This window comes from Lepidochelys kempii, chromosome 4 (assembly GCF_965140285.1).
Source record: "Lepidochelys kempii isolate rLepKem1 chromosome 4, rLepKem1.hap1, whole genome shotgun sequence".
In the NCBI taxonomy this organism is placed as follows: Eukaryota; Metazoa; Chordata; order Testudines; family Cheloniidae; genus Lepidochelys; species Lepidochelys kempii.
Window position 1 is genome coordinate 19,956,854 of NC_136383.1, and position 22,045 is coordinate 19,978,898.

The window sequence follows — 22,045 nt, forward strand, 5'->3', positions numbered from 1 at the left end:
CCCCCCCACTCTCCTGCTGGTAATAGCTCACTTAAGTGATCACTCTCGTTACAGTGGGTATGGTAACACCCATTGTTTCATGTTCTCTGTGTATATAAATCTCCCCACTGTATTTTCCACTGAATGCATCCGATGAAGTGAGCTGTAGCACACGAAAGCTTATGCTCAAATAAATTTGTTAGTCTCTCAGGTGCCACAAGTACTCCTTTTCTTATTACACATATTGAATCTATTTCCCCATATTAAGTATCCTCACATCTTCTTGTCAACTGTCTAAATGGGGCATCTTGATTATCAATACAAAAGTTTTTTTCTCCTGATGATAATAGCTCATCTTAATTAATTAACCTCTTAAAGTTGATATGGCTACTTCCACCTTTTCATGTTCTCTGTATCTCTGTGTGTGTGTGTATATATCTATCTTCTTTCTATATGTTCCATTCTATGCATCCGATGAAGTGGGCTGTAGCCCATGAAAGCTTATGCTCAAATACATTTGTTAGTCTCTAAGGTGCCATAAGTACTCCTGTTCTTTTTCCGGATACAGACTAACACGGCTGCTACTCTGAAACCTGTCACTATGAGAAGAGTGAGCTGTAGATAGTAACTTGATCTCTGCATTTGGATAGAACTGGCAGTCAGACCAATGCTGGGAAGAGGGGAGATGTAGACTGTGAGAAACCCTGTGACTTAGGGTATGTCTGCACAGCTGACGAAGAAAGTTTTAGCGCTGTAAGTGGCAGTGTAGACAAGGCCTTACGCATATTAACCCCCTACTGCAAGAATCCTGTTTGCCTTTAGCTCTCTGAACCCAAAATTGTGGGCTGTTTCTGCTGCACGCTAGCCTCACTTTACCTGACCTATCACATTAACGAACATGAACGTTGCTTTCCTGCACAGCTGAATACATTGGTGCCAGCTCAGCAGCCTATTAATCAGTGCCATTCACTGCTATGACCAGTGTTGAAGATTCACATTTGATCCTTAGCTCTCAGGCTGATGCAGGCTGTGAGCATTGCAAAAAGAGAACACTTTGCCTCTGAAATCTGAGGCAGAAGATGCTCTTGTGATTCTGAAGTGGCCATTTTGAACAATTTATGAGTGAACAAGATACCACTGAGGGTAAGAGCTTGGCTGGATTCAGAAAAGGACCGGCCATTTGCATAGATAACAAGAACATCCAGAATTACAATAGAAAGGATTAAAACAACAAAACCAAACCCCAAGTTGTCTGGATGGGATATAAACATTTATGCTTCAAGGCATAAGATGATCATAAACTAATGAGGGCTTTAAGAGAAAACTTTCCCTACAGACCTGTTATTTTATAACTGCTTACTGTAGTATTTCTTACACCTTCCTCTTAAGCATCTGCTACTGGCCACTGCAACTATTAATTCCTGAAATGACCAGACAACATGCCAGGCCTGTGCAGTAATAAATGTCTAGACATAGCAATGATAGGAACACTTGAGCCACTCATTTTTAAAATCTTGATTACAATTTTAAAAAGCCAGAGCTGCCCAGAGGGGCAACTACATCTCTAAAGGTTTCAGAGTAACAGCCGTGTTAGTCTGTATTTGCAAAAAGAAAAGGAGTACTTGTGGCACCTTAGAGACTAACCAATTTATTTGAGCATAAGCTTTCATGAGCTACAGCTCACTTCATCGGATTCATCGAAAGCTTATGCTCAAATAAATTGGTTAGTCTCTAAGGTGCCACAAGTACTCCTTTTCTTTTTATATCTTTAAAAATATTCTGCAATCCCTTCGCAGAGTCTCGTGATACCAACAATCCAAAGTAAGGTAAACAATTCATGGTAAGAAGGTTCTGAATAAGTCCGCTAGCTTGTAAGCATCTTGGAGCAGGGAACTTCTTTTGGTTTGTGTTTGTAAAATGCTGCATAAACTAATGGTGCGCTATGCACAGCAATAATAATCAAATTATGTTTGGGTAATTTCTAACAGTAATTTAACTAAAACACATCATTGGACATCAGCAATACTGGGAGAGATGAGCTGGAGTGCCAGTGATAAGTGCAGTCGAGAAAGTAACTGAAACACTTCTCTGACGGATTGTATTTTCTAAATACAATTTTGTAAATTCTCAATTACTGAAGGACAATCTTCACTCAGCCATCAATTTGCTTTCCACAACCAACTCTCTGTATAACTTTTTCCCTGAGTGATGTACCCAAATACTTGGATGCTAATATCTAAATTGTATTGTTATATTTATTAATCTTATTTGGGTTATTGCTGATTATGTACTATGTATATTGTAATGCTTTCAAACCAACCTTTGTACTTCTGAATAATTTAAGCACTGCACCCATATGTACCCTACTCTTTTCTTAACCTATGTATTTTATCATTTTAACATTCACTCACTACCAATCACAGCTTTATGAATCCATCCCCACTTGAACCTAAAATTCTGAGGGAATAAAATAAAATAAGGAAGTACAGAAATTATGAGAGGCCTGGCTGACTCAGTGAATTGGCAATGGGGTAACAGAACCTTTTGACTGTGGAGTAGCAGCCGTGTCTGTAGCTCACGAAAGCTTAGGCTCAAATAAATTTGTTAGTCTCTAAGGTGCCATAAGTCCTCCTCTTCTTTTTGACTGTGGGTCACCAGTAAGATTCCTGCCAAGTCATTAATGACGGGAAGTCATTAACAGCAGATGGACATTTGGGAGTTTCCCAGTGATCCACAGCACCATAGCACTCAAATCATGCTACCACAATTGGCAGAGTGACCAGGGACCAAACAGATATGGAGACAAAACTACTTTTTGACCCCTAAACCAGTGGTCCTTCTGAGTCAAGTTTGAGGCAGGTTGCTAATGCAGCGAAGTGCAGATTCCACTACTTCTGGGTAAGCAGACCCTTTCAGTACCCAAATCACTTACAAAAAATAAAAATAAAAATACAAATCTGTTTTTCCTTAGGCCATGAAGGAGAAGGATTTTACAGGACTGAAATGCTCAGATTACAGATACACCGGACCGGAACGTGGGATTTGGGATCCATGCCAAGTATTGCGTTATAGCGGGGACCGTGTTAAAATGAAATTACTGTATACAGTAAATGTCACATCTATAAAGTATAGAAAACCTTAGAAAATAAACTCCTACTTGAAGGAAAGAAACGAGAAAAGAAGTGTTGCTTTATTAGAGATTTAAACATTACAATAAACTAGTCTAGTTTTTCTTAAAAAAGTCGGTGAGTTGCTTTTGCTTCGTGCTGCTGTGCTGCTTCGGCTTAGCAAACTGCAAAAGGCTATGTAGCTGCATAATTTTTATAGGCTCAACGTCTTGCGTCTCACACCATCTCAAAGCAGTCTCTAAGCCAGCTACGGTCGCAGCTGACGTTGGAACGACGTCCACTTCATCTTCCTCTTCTTCTTCCATGGCGAAGGCCAGTTCTTCAGCTTCTGGAATGTTGTTTGGTCGTACTGCCTGTAAATCCCTTGAAGTCGAATTCCTCATCAGACTGTGATCTGCTTACTTTATTTTCTTCCAGGAGCGGGTGGCCAAACGACTCTCTCATCCCACCATCCAACAGCGGTTTATCGTTTCAGCACATAATAAATTCCAGGAATCGCCACCAATGTAAAAGAAGTCTTTTATAGTCAACTTCTTCAGAAAATCGGTGACAGACAACTCGCTTTCTATCATTTGTCGTATCAACGTCCGTCAATAGTGCTGCTTAAAGTGGCGATAACACCTTGATTAAGCGTGAATAGCTGATGCTTTCCCATCGATTGTGCTTGTGCTTCTCATTCTGGTGGAGTACTAGAGTCGACAGGACAGCGCTCAGCGGTTGATTTATCGTGTCTATACTCAAAAAAATTGTACTGTACAGTACTTAAATTTGGGATCCATAGCTGCGGCCGCGTTATATCCGAATTCGCGTTATATAGACGCGCATTCTAGCGAGAGTCCGGTGTCCAAGCAAAATGACAGGAGCACCAAGTGACAAGCCTACCCTTGTAACCCCTCTCTTCACTTGACATCCAGCTGACTACCTTGATTAAAAATCTCTCTTTGTCATGGGAAATCATAGCTGAACTCCTTCAGCAAACACTACACTGCACACGCACACAACATTCCACACCACATTTCTTGCAGCTGAACTGGGGAAAGTGCACAAGTAAATGCATGATTCTGATTCAGCACTGGGACCTTTTATACTAGTCTTTCCTGGAGATGGCCAGGGAAGATGCTCTCTGGAAAGCACAACAGGAAGAAAAATCACAAAGCTTCAAATGCAAAACTACCTGGTGTATTCGTGTCTGAAAAGGAATCCTGCTACCGGGGCGGCTCTACAAATTTTGCCGCCCCAAGCAGTCACCGCGCCCGGAAGAGCGGCGGAGCTGCCGCCGAATTGCCGCCGCGGGACCCGGACGGCCGCCCCATTCTGAATGCAGCCCAAAGCACCTGCTTGCAAAGCTGGTGCCTGGAGCCGGCCTGCCTGCTACACTGATCTTCAGCGCTGAACAATGCAACTGGCACATGAGAGAAAACACCAAGAATAAAAAGAGAAAAGGATCCACTGATTCTCGAGTATTAAACATTAAATGGTCAGTGCTCTGAACTGTCAATTTTATCTGTTTATAATGAACTGCTGGGGATGTGCAGAGATGTACATCTAGGTGTCCGGGTTAAAAATCAACTGACTTTTCAAGGATAGGCTGAAACTTCATCAGCCATTTGAGTACTGCCTGTTCTTCTGTGCAAGAGCCCATTGATATCTCATGCTTGAAAAGGCCTCCAAACTCTTCGAGGAGGAGTGCAGTCCAATTTGCTTAAGGTGAAATGTAGCATGACTACTCCATCTGACTCCCCAGGCACCAGAGTAAGGAGTTCTCGCTGGCCTCATGAGAAGAAAAATCTTTCTCCACCAGGGAAAAGCAGGAAGTACTGAACAATCCTCCCATTCAGTGAGGAAAAGCCTGAACTCTGGAAAGAGTTTCATTTCAGATTTCTCTTTATGCCTCAACTGGGATACAGAATCTTTCTTAGAATGACGTGCTCGTTGGGGCCACTGAAGCTACATGTATACTGCAAACAACAAGCCGCAGCTGGCATGTGACAGCCGACTTGGGCTACTGTGTCTGAAGCTGCAAGACTATTTCATTGCAGCATAGACTTGGGCTATAGCCTGAGCTATGGGACCTCACAGGGTCCGAGGGCCCAGGTTTCAGTCTGAGCCTCGAAGTCTACACTGCAATTAAACAGCCTCGCAGCCCCAGCCCGAATCAGCTGGCACAGGTCAGCCAGTGTCTAACTGCAGTTTAGACATACCCTTATAGTCCTTGAGTCCCCAGAATAGTTTCCACACATAGGAAAGAAAGTCCCTTTGCACACAAAATGAAAGAAGTATCTTTTTTCCAGATCAGCCACTAAAAAGATGAGTCAATCAAATGCAGTCTCACACGTACAGCTAGTGATAGACCTCTCTCTCACATGTAAGCTGTTAGTTCTTTGTCCCATCAAGAACTCTTGCTGTTTCCACTGGTTGAACCTCTACTTATGATGCACTGTTCAGACCACAAGATTTAGAATACTCTTCAGCTTTCCAGCCACCACTGTGTCACCAGAGAAATTCTAGGCAAAGAGACAAAAACATGATTGCTAGAAACAAGGAGGTGCCAATGCTCACATGGATTGATAATAAGGTGTTTTGATTCTAGCATACAGACTCTAAGCCCAAAGAGGTAGCAATTTACCTGTCCTGGGCTGATGAAGAGAGGGGCATCTGAATTTTTTATTTTTTATTTTTTTTTGCAATCAAACCAGGTGAATTACTGGAGGAGAAATAATGTGTTCACATGTTATTTTAATTGACAATGTGACCTGATTATAGATGGCCAAGGGACAACAAAGTGACAGTTCAGACCACAGCCAGCTACTAGATCACAATCACCTAAGCTGAACAAACACATAAATCGCAAAAGTCTTTGTTACATTCTCCCAAGGCACAAGCATTTCTTGAAAACTCATTATGTAACAGTTCATACTGCCAGCATCTCACAATGCAAGAAAGAAGGGAACTGATTGCATATGAGGGTAGAGAGAAATGTATTCTCAAGATTAAGTGAGTCAGCTTGGAAAAACTAACTCAACAGAGCCTAAAGCACAGAGAGAGGCAGACACAGAGAAAACAAATCTTGATTAAATGAAAAATAGTGCCTCACTGAGCCATTATTTATTAAGGATATTACTACAGCCCCACAAAGATGCTAGACACTATGCAGACATATAGGAAGATATTCCTTGTCCCAAAGAACTTACCACCTCACCCTAAACCTTTGCTCCATTGTTGAGAAATCAGCAGTTTTCTCCAAGATTCAGGAGAGCTCACAGGGCAGGGATTGTTGTTTGGCTCTGATCCCTTATGCAAACCTGTTATAGAGGCTCTTGTGTGATAAGGGAAGTTGTTAGTTTGGGTAAGAAATATGTACCTAATATAATGCCCAGATAAACTAAAAAAACAGATCTGCTTGATTTGTTCTCTCAGCACTATGTAATCAAGTTCTTATCACATCACATACCACGGAACAATGACAAGTTTTTGCTTGTGTTGCTTTTAAAGGAAAGTTGCTAAAAAGAAAGTCACAAGTGAGCAAAACAAAAGGCAAGTGTTTATATTATGTACATATTTTAAAGCGTACAGATATACGTATTGACACCTCAGCAGTTTACGGTTTGAACACACAAACATCATCCTTAAGAACAGGGTGCAGCTATGTACACAAACCCACACCTTGTTTTAACGACATATGAGCCAGTACGATGGTAGGAATTAGGACAAGAGGCAATATAAGTTACTTTGTGAAAGAAACGCTGACGTAAACAAGCTTCCCTTTGAAAACATTCAAAGGTTGGAAAGCTACTACACGGTAGTTCTGCTGGCAAATCCCACGGCAGCTAAGACTGCAGCCATAAACAAGAGTTTATGATCTATGACACAAGGTGAGAATGGATGAAAAGCACTCCAAAAGCTGGTTTACAATTTAGGATCCCCAAGTGACTTCAGACTGGCGGCTTGCTCTAAGGTTTCAGGTCCTGGAATCTGCATGTAATTTTTCTTTCAAATTTCCCTGCAGATTTTTTCCCCCACCACCTGAATATGTAAATTGGTGATAAAGCAGGTACCTGGAAAAACACTTCTTAGCCAGGTAAGTCTGTGTGTAATGGCTGTGTCTAGCAAGGAGGGTGTTAATCTCCCAGTACAGGCAAATGTCCTTGAAAATGCTGCCAGGATCAAGAATGGATGCAGCCCCAATATGCAATGGCTATGAGCGATACGCAGCAAAGCCTTATTAATTGGCAGGGGATTCATGATGGTAGATGCTAACAAGTCTATAGGTAGCAAACATCTGGTACTCTACAGAAATATAAACAGCATCCGGAAAGGACCTCTGCTCAGCACAACACACTCCCACCTTGGGCTTTGGCTGTGGGAAGCATTTTTCACTCTTACCTTTGTGCTGTAGAAAGCCTTACGCTTTCTGTTACTGTTATATTTGGGCACACGTAGCTTCAAACTTGTATGTTAGAGACTTTGGCAGAAGGAGGCCTTTCCTCCTTTGTGACTGAATAAGCTTCACAAACCCTGTTCCTGAAACAAAAAATCCATTTGAACCTCAATCCAAAGCACTTAAGCCACGCAAAACTTTAAGTGCACAATTAATCCCAATGAAGTCAATGGGACCAGTGCTTAAAGTTAAGCACGTGCTTTGCTGGATAAGAGCCTTATGCATGTTCCTCTTTTCTAGCTGGTAGAGCTCTGACAGCCATTTATACCCACGCAGTTTCAAAATGGGAGAAGTCCTGGGAAAATGTGCGCGCGGGCATGCTTATTCACTTTACCCGTTCTTCCACAGGGCCTGGCTTAAAGTTGTGTTTTTCTGCTACTGTATGCAAAGCAGTTTGCCCTTAGCACATAGTTTTAAAGATGATGTAATTCTTGAGAGAACATATATATTAGGTACCTGGCACAGATTGCTGGTACAAACAGTACTCTACCTATTTTGAAAGACAAAATTATCTCTTTTTATACGTACAGAAATACTTCAACCTCAACATAAAATTGTTCTCTATATCAACAGTCAACATGGTGCAGGGCAGGGACTTCAGAAAGGATAAAATACATATTTTATGCACTGCAATATACCTTGACTGCAAACAATACTTTGCATAGTTAAATTTGTAAAGGGAAATCATGCCTCACCAATCTATTAGAATTCTTTGAGAGAGTCAGGAAGCATGTGGACAAGGATAATCCAGCGGATTCAGTGTACTTGGACTTTCAGAAAGTCTTTGAAAAAGGTCCAACACCAAATGCTCTTAAGCAAAGTAAGCAGTCATGGGATAAGAGAGGGTACTCTCGTGGATCAGTAACTGGTTGAAAGATGGGAAACAAAGGAGAGAGGTAAACAGTGGGATCTGTGCCGTGCAAAATATTCATAAATGATTTGGAAAAAGAGGGTGAACAGTGAACAGAAAATACTAAATTACGCAAGATAGTTAAATCCAAAACAGACTGAGAAGAACTCCAAAGGGATCTCACAAAACTGGGTGACTGGGCACCAAAATGGCAGAAGAAATTCAATGTTGATAAATTCAAAGTAATGCACATAGGAAAACATAATCCCAACTATACATACAAAATGAAGGGGTCTAAGTTACCATTCAAGAAAAATCTTACAGTCATGGAGGATAGTTCTCTGAAAACATCTGCTCAAGGTGCAGTGACAGTCAGAAAAACTAACAATATTAGGAACCTTTAGGAAAGGGACAGATAATAAGAGACAAAATATCATATTGCTTCTATGTAAATCCATGGTATATCTGCACCTTGAAGACTGTGTGCGGTTCTGGTCGCCCCATCTCAAAAAAAGTATATTACAAATGAAAAAAGTACAGAGGTGGTCAACAAAAATGACTAGGGGTGTGGAACAGCTTCCGTATGAGGGGAGATTAAAAAGACTGGGACTGTTCAGCTTGGAAAAGAGATGACTGAGGGGGGACATGACTGAGGTCTATAAAATCGTGAATGGTATGGAGAGAAAGTGAATAAGGACGTGTTATTTTAACACAAGAACCAGGGGTCACCCAATTAAATTAATAGGCAGCATGTTTAAAACAAATGTAAGGAAGTTCCTCTTCACACAATGCACAGTCAATCCGTGGAACTCATTGGCAGGGGTTGTACTTTTCTATAAATATTGTACTTACATTTCAGTGTACAGTATATAGAGCAGTATAAACAAATCACTGTGTGAAATATTAGTTTGTACATGTGCATCTGAATATCTGTTTGTACTGATTTCGCTAGTGTTTTTTATGTTGCCTGTTGTAAACCTAGGCAAATATCTAGATGAGTTGATGTACCCCCGGAAGACCTCTGTGTACCCCATGGGTACAGGTACCCCTGGTTGAGAACCACCGCACTACACAACTCATTCGTTCCCAGCGCATCGTCCATCCTGTGTGTGCACGTGCAGACACATACAGATGTAATATATAATGTACATATACACACATTTTTAGTGTGCTCACATTTACCCAGCAGCCTCAGAAACCACTGCACCATATTGACCGTTTTTTTTAATTATTTTAATATTTTGTACTTCCTTCCATTCAAGGGTGACTTTAAAAACTTTAATGAATTTAGCTTCAAAACCTTCCTATAAGCCAAGTAAGTATTATTATCCCATTTTACAAACAGAGAAACTCAGACACAGAAAGATTAAGTCACAAGACTAAAGTCACATAGGAAGCCTGCGGCAAGAGCAACCTTCCTTCAGTTTGTGTGTTCAGTTATTCCAGAAACACATCTACGTTTCTCAACACAGTTTCAAATGTTTAACAGCTTTCTCAACCACATTCCTTTACAAAACAGGCCAGGTTTATATGCATGCAAATTTTTATGGGGAACAAACTTGTGTGTTCTTTTTATATATGCATCTGAATATCTGTTTGCACACAGTACTCCATTTGGACCATGCACGTTTTTAATAATTCAGCCCTATGTGCAAGTGTGCCATAAGAGTAGGCACATGTGCACATGAACATGTGTATAAATGAAGAAAAGAGCTGGATTGCCAGGTAATGGTATATACAGAAAGCAATATGGGATTAAGTTCTACCAGTTAGTGAAATTTATTTCAATATTAAACTTAGCGTAATAAACTGCGAAAAAAGCAAAAATGAACTGATGCCCTTTTATTACAGTATGGCTGAGAAATTTTATTTTTTAAAAGTATTTTTAAGCTACCCTTTTTCCCTCTTCACTGGCTCCCAACAGGAGTGCTTAAAAATTGCCCCCACATGCCTATGAAACATAAAATTGAAGACATCATAAAAACGGCTTAGGTATGTATCCTCTTATTAAGAGTATATTTGAATATTTTCCATAGTTTCCAATTAGTATCTTAGAAATACATTAGTTTTAAATCATGGATGTCTTAAACTGCATTTCAAAGAGCGTCAGGGCATTTGGGAATCTGGGTGAATTATGGTCCCCTTGCTTAGTTAGGCATCTAGCATAATGTTTTATTCCATGCAGATGGTAACATGATGCAGGCCCTATTCAATGTAAAAGGAACTGGCTGCTTTAAGATTAAAATCTGAGCATCAGCAGCATTTACAATACTGATACAAAGCTACACACCTGCTTTCTGTCCTGGCCATATAATAATAGTCCGAATATAAACACATCCACAGATGTATTTTATGAAAAGAAAGGAGCACTAACCTAGAGAAGAATGCAGCACTGTTAATGAAAGAGATTTCATCTGGTAAATCCATTTTCTCCAAACATGCACTACTGTCAGTTAATCGGCGGCTGACCTGAGGAATTCCATCCGACAACTCTGGTTGTGGCAAGAGACGTTCCTGTATAGACCCTTCCCTGATGGACTTTGTGATCTAGAGAAGAAAAAAAAAGAACAAAATGAAAATGAAAGAAGGGCACAGGAACCTTTCCAGCTAATTTGTAGTAGAAAGCCAAGTTAGAATAGCGTATAAATAACAAAGAATGACAGACTGCAAAACATTTGTATAAACCAAACCTTTTACTAGATGAAAACAATTAAAAAAAAAAAAAGACTGAAAAGATGTGTCAGCTGATCATCAAGGAAATTAACCAAAGGAAGGTAATTGCAATCACTGTAAAGTTATTTTCTACATGATGGTAGGATATCATAGATCACTAAAAGACAAATTAATTATTTCTCCTTGAGATGAATAGGAAACAGAGACTGTAAAAGACAGGAAGTACTAGCAATGGAATTAAAATCTGTTAGGGCAGCTCAAACTTCTAACTGCAGTTAATGTCAACACAAACTGCATGACTGCTCCCCAGGATAAATATATCCATAACAATGCTCAAAAGTAGTATGGTTTAATTTTGGACAAAATCTCTCAATGCTGAATTCTGCACTCATGTGTCCATGCAGGACTCCCACTGACTCGGACAGGTGCCAAACACACACATCCAAATGGGAAATTTGGACCGGAAAGGTTAGGAAGTATAAACAGGAGCCGAAAGAAAAATATTTTTACAACACAGGAAAAATATTAGTTCTTGGGGACAGCAACTGATAGAAGTCATGCAGGAATTAGACTTAAAAGGAGGGACAGGATGGATTTTCTTGAAGCAATTACATATGGAACACCTGTTACTTGGGGAGGAAAGAGATTTACATATTTCTGTTGCCAAAACTTTTGCTATGAAGCCACTGTGATGTTTTTGAAATCACCCAGACCTGTAAGGGGTTCTGTCACCGCCTGTCCTGTAACCTTAAGGTGTCTTAATTCTGTGTTGCTATGGCTTGGATCCCTGACACCAGTATTGTGCCCACAAGCACAAGGTCTCACTCTGGCTTTCACCAGCCTAGTTACCTCTTGGAGGGTGACACCAACAGCCTTTGTAGTCCCAAGTCTCCCCATATCTGTGCTCCCCAAGTTCTTAACTACCAAACACTCAGCCAGTTCCCCTCTGGTTCATCACCACTGACGGCGTGAAACCAGCCCCCCCAGTCATCACGTCACTTGTGCTCCCCACACTCCACACAGTTTACACACCAGAATCCTGCTTGGAATAAAAACCAAAAGTTTATTTAATAGAAAAACCACAGATTCAAAGATGAAATAATATAGGGAAGCAAACACATACAAATCACACAAACTAAAAGTCGCACCCTTGGATTTTACACTTCCATAGTAGATAAAATCCTTTTTTCGAATACAAGTTAACTATTGCCTTTGCACAGTTTCCCAGCGTACCTCCTGTCAAAAGGAGGAAACCCAATATTCACACACAGCCTCCTGCCTAGAGGCTGTCCCTCAGTTTCTGGATGGATTTCACTTCAAACCCCTTCCATTTTAAAAGGGGTTGCGGTATTTTTCTTCAGTCATTATTGGTATGAAATGTGAGGAAATTCCCAGCTGAGTCAATGTCTTCACATTAACTCTAATGGTCCCTCACTGTCATTTCCCAGGCTGGATAATGGAGGGGTACTTGAAGTTGGCTTTGTGTAAACATCTGGCTTGGGAGATGCTTCTCCCTTCTTGACTGCTTCACCACCCTACTGTGAGGTGGAGCTAGGGTGAGCAGATGACAAGAACAAAATATCAGGACACAGGGGGGTGGGGGGACAACCACAGACTCACCCCCCTCCCACTGGAACTATGGGGGAAGGAGGATACAAAGCCTGAGGAAGCCACGGGTTGGGGGCGCAGGTCCCCAGCCCCGCCATGGGTCGGGGGTACACGGCCCCCGCTCCAGCCCTGTCAGAAACATACAGCCCCAGCTCCCGACCGCAGCCCTGCCACAAACTACGGGCACAGGGCCCCAGCCGCAGCCCTGCTACTTACCTGGGGGTCGGTTCCCACCCACTGGGAAGCACCTGGCAGGTTCCTCTGGCTCCTAGGGTCAGCAGCGGCCAGCGGGGTCTCCACTCCACGTGCTGCACCTGCCACAAGCACTGGCTCCAGCTGCCATTGGCTGGAAGTGGTGGGGGCAGGACTTAGTTGGGGGCGTGAGTAGCACGCAGCGCCCCAGGATCAGGGTCAGCCAGGGGGGCTCTGCGCCCTGTCCGCACCCGCAGCTCCCACTGGCCACAACGGAGCCAGTGTTTGTGGTAGGTGCAGCAGGCAGAGACCCCGCCCTGGTCGCCCCGTGCCTAGGGGCTGCAGGGTCCTGCTGCCCGCCGTTTCCTGGGAGCCGCCCCAAATAAGCACCGCCGGGATCCCAGGTGACCTCTTACCAGTGTACTCCTCCAGTCCCGAGCCAAAATATCAGGACAAATGGCGTCCCAACCATACATCTGTTGGCACGCAGGACAAACAACTAAATATCGGGACGTCTGGTCACCCTAGGTGGAGCTGAAGCTTCCCCAAAAATTAGAAGTACAGTTTTCTACAAACACAAATACATACATTTATAACCATAGTCTGTGTACATATCTGATAGCCACCATCAAGTACAGAACAGGGTACACTTTCATAAAAGACCTTAATATATTTTATAGTACACTAGCACTGGATACAATTAGTTGATTTAACTGCTTATTTTGCAGGTTTAAACCTTCTGTTCTCCCCTTGGGGTGATTGGACGTTGATTTTTACAGCCACTCCTGTCTGTTCTGAATAATAACAATATATCTCAGACACGGTGGGTGAGCTAATATCTTTTATTGGACCAACTTCTGTTGGTGAGAGAGACAGGCTTTTGAGCTTACTCAGAGCTCTTCTTCAGGCCCTGAAGGTCATTTCACAATGACCTGAAGAAGAGCTCAGTGTAAGCTCGAAAGCTTGTCTCTCTCACCAACAGAAGCTGGTCCAATAAAAGATATTACCTCACCCACCCTGTGTTTCTAATATCCCGGGACCAACACAGCTACAACAACACTGCATAAGATAACCCTGAGGTGATCTAATAGAGATTCTCTGATTTATGAGACAGAATGATAGATGTCTCCGGAAACTGGTTATGAATAGGTTTATAATAATTGCACTCATATCTGATACGTAAGGATCATAATAATTGCAATCATATCTACCTAGTTTCAGGCTTTTGGCCTGTGACTCTCACTGTTGAGGAATTTCTTCAGCTGTCAGAACACTATCCAAAATCTCAGGACCATTGGTGGTGATGCAGCTGCAGGCTGGTATGGAATCGACAGTAGAGGAGCAATGGAGAGGTCCTGTTCCAACAGGAGACAATTCCTACCATCCTCTGGATTCTTTTAAAGGGGGCATGTAACCGAGGAACTTCTTGGTGTCAACTGACAGAGGGCACAGGTGTTTAGGTGGCATATGAGGTCTCTACCAAGAACCAGGAATTCACTGGTCATCCTAGTCATTATGAAATGTACGTATCACTAATATTTATGAAGTTAGGCTATACTGGAAATTAAGTTCTTAAAGCCTTGAAGTTAAAAGTAGATCACCAGGAGGTTCAGGCAGGGGATAGGACATGCTTCTCTCTCTCTGTCTGGTCAACTGTATATTTTGCATTTTGTGTCCCACAATGTAAGCCTGTCTGCAAGTGGAGACAGATACAAATTAAAAGACTGTAAGGTCAACAAGAGAAGGAGGCCACAGGAAAGAACAATGAGTAGAGGTGTCCTGTTTACAAATAATAAGACTGAAGGACTGTTTTGATATATCTGGGATTGCAAAGAGACAGGGGATCTTTCCACTGAAGAGGCAAGGGGACAGTGTGACTTATCTTGTGAACGTGAGACCACAGCCAAGTCTGGCTGTAATACACGGGAAGGATTTGGGTAAGCTTTTGCTCTATGTGACATGACAATAACTATCTAAGTAAGTTCAGGCTCTAGAAAACATGTTATAATTTTATTTTGTATATGTAACCATTTGTTTCCATTAATTCTACTTGCTTCTTCTCAAATCTCACTTCTTTTTTAAACAAAATTCTTCTTTTTATGGTAAATGTATCTATGTGCTGTGTGATGAGCAGAGTGGTGATCCTGAGGAGTAACTGGTAAGCTGGTGTGTACTGGTCCTTTGGAAGTAGTGGATCTGCAAATTCTCTTGAGTGTCCAGTGGAACAGGAGCCAAAAACTCCAGGGCATGCTCAGAATGCTGGAAGGGAGAGGGGGGCATTGGGGTGTACCTATTACTTACCTGCAGAGAGGCAGCCAAGTCTGCAAGGGCTGAGAGGGGAACGCTTGTGTTGCCTCTGGCTGCCGGAGTCCTCCTCACACTAAGGCAGGGAATAGTGAGGTGCCTCATAGAGCATTATTATTTTCCTTATGTAAAATGAAAACCGTCAATGTATTCGAGATGTCAGTGCAAAGAGAAACCGAGGTACACCGGTGCAGGCCTGAGGTCAATGAAAAGGGAAATCTCAGGCTTTCAATTTTCCACTGTAGGCAGGTATAATTTCACGTCATTCGGCCACCATTTCACCACTTGTATGCACAGGCACAAGAGAAGGCCTGAAGCTCGCCTGATCTAAGTTTCTACAGTGGATAAAATAAGGGTATAGATGACCATAAGAAGCATTTACCCTTGTTCCTGCATGAGCATGGGACAGACACTATGGAAACAAAGGAGGAAGGTGGGATTAAGATGAACTGGGAAGAGACAGGCACCTCAGGCTGAGTCACCTTTCCCTGTTCTACCATTTATGTCACATGCACCAGAGACAGAGTGACTTCAGCAACAAATAAACTAAGTGAAATAGCATTTGCTCAGTGTCTCTGGCCTACAGCCTGTAGGCTGCACACCTAGGGTGAAACCCTGGCCTCCCTGAAGGCAATAGGCCTTTTGCCAGGGGTAAATAGGGCCCATTTGTCAATGGGGCCCAGGATTTCACCTTTACAGCCAGATTTTGCCACCGCTCCTCAAGCGGTAGCAATTTTCTATTGAAATCAGTGGGGCTGTGTGCATTGAAGTATGAGCCTCAGAATCTGGCTCTTAGCAGCTCCATACTGCAGTTTGGACTGGTTTGAATGTGACTGGAGGAAACAAAAAGTGAAACTGTGTGTCCTTCTGGGAGATATGGGGGGTGTCTGAAGCCAGCACTGGGGTGTGAGGACTCCAGTTCAATAAGTCTATTGGATACTTTTTTGACAACGTGGAGTGCCTTATTTATCCAGATATCCCTGATGCTACTATAGTTTATGTTGCACAAGGAGATGTATGTATATAGGAGCTGATATAGAGATCATTTGGTTGTGCTGCTTTGAAAGCTATAAACATTGATGACTGAATGAAATATAAAGGATTTACCATTATTAAAAGCCTTAAATAGAACAGAATTTGCTCTGCTGTACTTCAAAGAGCAAGAGGACATGGGCCTGATGCTCCAATCCTGACAAATGCAACAAGCCTTTTGCTTACCCAGACAGCCAGTGGGTTTCAAAGGGGCTCCTCATGCAAAATCATAGTTAAAACTAGAATCAGAGCATTATAAAATAAACACACTTAATTAGCCACTAAACTCATCAAGGGAAGAAGAAATGACCTCTCAGTGGCAATATTTTTTCTTAATGTGGCAAGTGTATTTTTCTTTGAAAGCTGGCACTCCTAGCCTTCACTTTCCTGAGGCTGTGGGGTCTGTTGTCATTGGTTTTATGTTTGTACAGGGCCTAGCACAATGAGGACCAACTTGACTGTGGCCTTTAGGTGCTACCACAGTATAAATGTTAAACAACAACTCCATTCAAGTCACAGCAGCAGAAAACTCCATGCAATTAATAAAATCATAAATTATTTTTAGTATTTTAGTATTTGAATAGAGAGCTTTTCTGCCTCTGTGACTTGAATGGAATTGTTGTTATTCAACATTTATGTGTGAACACACACACACACACACACACTCGTTATTCTGTGCAAACTACAAGGCTCGGTTGTAACTTTAAGGTACAGCTCCATGTTAGAGGCAGCAGGAATTACACTCTCGAAGATGTAAACAATTCTACTATAACACTGTAATGAATAAGGAATAAATGAATAAATAAATGTGTGTGTAAACAGAGCAGACTCACATGCCATGCTAGATATGGGAGTAGTGATCCAAGGCCAGGAAGTAGCAGAAAGTTCCCCTTATGCCCTTAACAAATTGTAGGCAAACTGATTTAAGTACAAGAGCAGTCATGAGATAAGAAGGAAGGGCCTCGAATGAGTAAGCAATCATGGGATAAGAGGGAAGGTCCCCTCATGGATGAGTAACTGGTTAAAACACAGGAAACAAACGAAGAGCAGGAATAAATGGTCAGTTTTCAGAATGGAGAGAAGTTAATAATGGGCTCCCCCAGGGATGTGTACTGGAACCACTGCTGTTCAGCATATTCATAAATGATCTGTAAAAGGGATAAACAGTGAGGTGGCAAAATTTGCAGACAATGCAAAACTACTCAAGATAGTTAAGTCCAAAGCAAACTGTGAAGAGTTACCAAGGGATCTCACAAAACTGGGTGACTGGGCAACAAAATGGGAGATGAAATTCAATGTTGATAAATGCAAATTAATGCACATTGGAAAACATAATCCTAACTATACATACAAAATGATGGCATCTAAATTTGCTGTTACCAGTCAAAAAAAAGAGATCCTGGAGTCACTGTGGATAGTTCTCTGAAAACATCTGCTCAATGTGCAGTGGCAGCCAAAAAAGCTAACAATGTTAGGAACCACTAGAAAATATCATAATGACACTATAAATCTACAGTATGCCCACATCTTGAATACTGCGTGCAGTTCTGGTTGCCCCATCTCAAAAAATATATATTAGAATTGGAAAAGGTACAGAGAAGGGCAACAAAAATGATTACGGGTATGGAACAGTTTCTGTATGAGGCGAGATTAAAAGACTGGGATTTTTTAGCTTAGAAAAGAGACGACTAAGAGGGGATATGATAGAGGTCTATAAAATTGTGAATAGCGTGGAGAAAGTGAATAAGGAAGTGTTATTTACTCCTTCATATAACATAAGAACCAGGGGCAACCCAATGAATTAATCGGCAGCAGGTTTAAAACAAATAAAAGGAAGTACTTCACACAGTGCACAGTCAATCTGTGGAACTCATTGCCAGGGGATGATGTGAAGGCCAAAACTACAACTGGGTTCAAAAAGAATTAGATAAGTTCATTAAGGCTATTCCATCCGTGGTTATTAGCCAAGATGGTCAGGGATGCAACCCCATGCTCTGGGTATCCCTAGCCTCTGATTGCCAGAAGCTGGGAGTGGATGACGAGATGGATCATTCAATGATTGCCTATTCTGTTCATGCTCTCTGAAGCACCTGGCATTGACCATTGATGGACCATAGTATAGTGGGCTAGATGGATCCTTGGTCTGACCCAGTATGGCTGTTCTTATGTTCATGACCAATACCGCCACAGAATATTTCTGCCAGACATTTCATCTGTAGAATCTGCCTCACACAATGCTAGAAAAAGTAATGGAAAGAGAGCCTTTTGGCAAGTCTGCAAAACAAGACACTATGTATCAGACTGAATTTTTAGAGCTGTTCACACCCCTTGGTCTGTAACACCATGACTTATAAATGCTTTGATATCTTGAGGCTTTCCAAATAAAAAACTATTGTTCAGGTTGTGACGTTGCACTCTATATGATTTTATGAAAATATGCTAATGAGTGTGAATATAATTGTAACTGGAATATGCTTCATGCAAAAGGTCTCTTGTAAAGTATCATTACAAAGCTTATAATCTACTGTGTGCGGTCATCCTATTTGTATAAAGGCATCACTTGTATCTGAAACTAGAAATATGAAATACAACTCTGAGGTCCTATTGTAGTTATGCAAACTGTGGGCCATTAATGGTGGTTTGGAATCTTGATGGCTCCCATCAACCAGGACAATTGACTGTGGATGGCTCTGTTTGCAGGCAGGCCCTCCTGTGAGTCAGGCTGCAAGAAATGAAGGCTTGGGTTCTCACAGGACTTGTGATCATGTAACCTGAACTGGAATCCATCTTTAACCTGGTGCTTTTCCACTGAGAAGGAGGGGTGGGAACCCAGAGGGACAAAGGATTCCAGCCTTATGCAAAAGATATATAAGTGGGTGGAACAGAACAAGGGAGGCAGCCATCATGAGAAATCCCCTAGCTACCACCTGAGCTGGAACAAGGACTGTAACAGGGGAAAGGATTGAGCCCAGACTAGGAAGGCGTCCAGTGTATGATAGAAGCTTACTGAAACATCTCTGAGGGTGAGATTTTATCTGTATTCAGTTTTCTTACTGTATTAGGCTTAGACTTGCGTGTTTTATTTTATTTTGCTTGGTAATTCACTTTGTTCTGGTTTCAGAGTAACAGCCGTGTTAGTCTGTATTCGCAAAAAGAAAAGGAGTACTTGTGGCACCTTAGAGACTAACCAATTTATTTGAGCATGAGCTTTCGTGAGCTACAGCTCACTTCATCTGACAATCACTATCAGAGAATAGGTATTCTATTCCAGCACAGCAAAGTTTTACAGCCAAGTTTTGTTTGTTTATTTCTAAACCTCGGGTGTAAAGTTAGTTAAAAACAGAGAGGTTAGAATGACAAAATCCGCAGCTCGACTACAGCTGGAATTAGCCAAATTTCAGGCTGAGGAAAGACAAAGGGAACATGAAAGACAGATAGAACTCATGCGGCTGAAGAAGGAACAAGAAAGGGAGGCAGCGAGAGAAGCAGAACAACACCAAGCGGCTGCTCACAGGAGAGCTATGGAAGCAAGAGACAAAGAACTGGAGGAGAAGGAAAAAGAGAAACAAAGGGTCTGTGTGTCTGTCTATATGCTGGTTTCTGCCGGGGATAGACCAGGAATGGAGTCTTAGAACTTTTAGTAAGTAATCTAGCTGGGTATGTGTTAGATTATGATTTCTTTAAATGGCTGAGAAAAGAATTGTGCTGAATAGAATAACTATTTCTGTCTGTGTATCTTTTTTGTAACTTAAGGTTTTGCCTAGAGGGATTCTCTATGTTTTTGAATCTAATTACCCTGTAAGATATCTACCATCCTGATTTTACAGGGGGGATTTCTTCATTTCTATTTACTTCTATTTTTATTAAAAGTCTTCTTGTAAGAAAACTGAATGCTTTTTCATTGTTCTCAGATCCAAGGGTTTGGGTCTGTGGTCACCTATGCAAATTGGTGAGGCTTTTTATCCAACATTTCCCAGGAAAGGGGGGGTGCAAGTGTTGGGAGGATTGTTCATTGTTCTTAAGATCCAAGGGTCTGGGTCTGTAGTCACCTAGGCACATTGGTGAGGCTTTTTACCAAACTTTGTCCAGGAAGTGGGGTGCAAGGTTTTGGGAAGTATTTTGGGGGGAAAGACGCGTCCAAACAGCTCTTCCCCAGTAACCAGTATTAGTTTGGTGGTGGTGGTGGTAGCGGCCAATCCAAGGACAACGGGTGGAATATTTTGTACCTTGGGGAAGTTTTGACCTAAGCTGGTAAAGATAAGCTTAGGAGGTTTTTCATGCAGGTCCCCACATCTGTACCCTAGAGTTCAGAGTGGGGGAGGAACCTTGACATGGATGAAGTGAGCTGTAGCTCACGAAAGCTCATGCTCAAATAAATTGGTTAGTCTCTAAGGTGCCACAAGTACTCCTTTTCTTTTCACTTTGTTCTGTCTATTACTTGGAACCACTTAAATCCTACTTTTTGAATTTAATAAAATCACTTTTTACTTATTAATTAACCCAGAGTATGTATTAATACCTGGGGGGAGGGGGCAAACAGCTGTGCATATCTCTCTATCAGTGTTATAGAGGGCGAACAATTTATGAGTTTACCCTGTATAAGCTTTACACAGAGTAAGACGGATTTATTTGGGGTTTGGAACCCATTGGGAACTGGGTACTTGGGTGCTGGAGACAGGAACACTGCTTAAGCTGTTTTCAGGTAAGCCTGCAGCTTTTAAGGGACATGGTTCAGACCTTGGTCTGTGTTTGCAGCAGGCAAGTGTGTCTGGCTCAAACAAGGCAAGGTTCTAGAGTCCCAAGCTGGCAGGGAAAATGGGTCTGGGGTAGTCTCAGTGCACCAGTTGCCAGTCCCAAAGGGGTTTCTGTGATCCAACCCGTCACACAGGTGTCCATAGGAGGAAAAAAAATCCTAGTGAATCCTTTTATTTTTCTCTAAAGTTTTTTTCCCCTCTTTCCTGTGTTGGTATTGGGATCACTTATATAATGCTACTGCTACAAGCCAATATCTGTATCACACACAAACTCTGAGGGACAATTATGCTTGTAAAACCAGATTTTAGGCTAGGATTTTCATTGCACAATTACAACACACCAAACCTAATAGCTAAAGGGAGAAAAAAAGGAATGCTTCATTCTCTATTCCATACTATTTGGAACCAAGCAACAAGACAATGTTATAACACAACACCATAGTATTGTGGTTATTTGCTGGACAACAGTTCCCCACTTCCCCTGTGAGACCTCCTCTGCCTGAGGGGAATACCATCTTGCTGCCTCACATGTCATAGTTCTACACACTGGGCTAGCTAGAGCTGGTTAGGAACTGAAATCCAAGGGCTATACAGTGAGAGCTGGTGGGGGTGTGTTACCAATCAGCTCTGTGTTGTTGGGGAACCAGGACGCAGTACCCAGCCTGTCTGACTCACAAAAGACCTTCTCCCCTCCCCCCAGCTCCCCCAGCCTCTGCTTGAACCAAAGCCAATCAGAAGAAAGGCTTACAAAAAGCAATGAAAAGGTAGGGAGAGATGCACCTAAACCCCTCTGGACAAGGATGACAGGATTAAGGAAACTCCCCTAGCCTCATCTGCATCGAAGATGGGACAGAGAGGGATCTCCATTAGCATACAGAATGGAGAACAGAAATTCCAAGGCAAGAACTGCATTGAACTATCGGACCAGAAAAGCAGGAAAGCACTGCATGATGGGGGAATCTCTGCTCCAGATGTTAATGAACCCACACCTGCACACACCCAGCTCAGTAGTTATCAGACCAATTCTAGTAATAAATACTTTATTGGTATCCAAAATACTGAAGATGCCTAATTGCTTCGTGAGCTC

The 22,045-nt window shown here is 42.0% G+C and overlaps 1 protein-coding gene across 2 annotated transcripts in view; it reads right to left on the minus strand.

Moving 5' to 3' along the window:
* The window catches only part of FAM13A (family with sequence similarity 13 member A), a 183,976-nt gene that overhangs the window by 95,634 nt on the left and 66,297 nt on the right, over nucleotides 1–22,045 (minus strand). For both annotated transcript variants that reach the window (XM_073340684.2, XM_073340682.1), the window contains exon 7: nucleotides 10,770–10,942. In XM_073340684.2, the coding sequence (XP_073196785.1) occupies nucleotides 10,770–10,942 (173 nt within the window). The remainder of the gene's footprint in view (nucleotides 1–10,769; nucleotides 10,943–22,045) is intronic.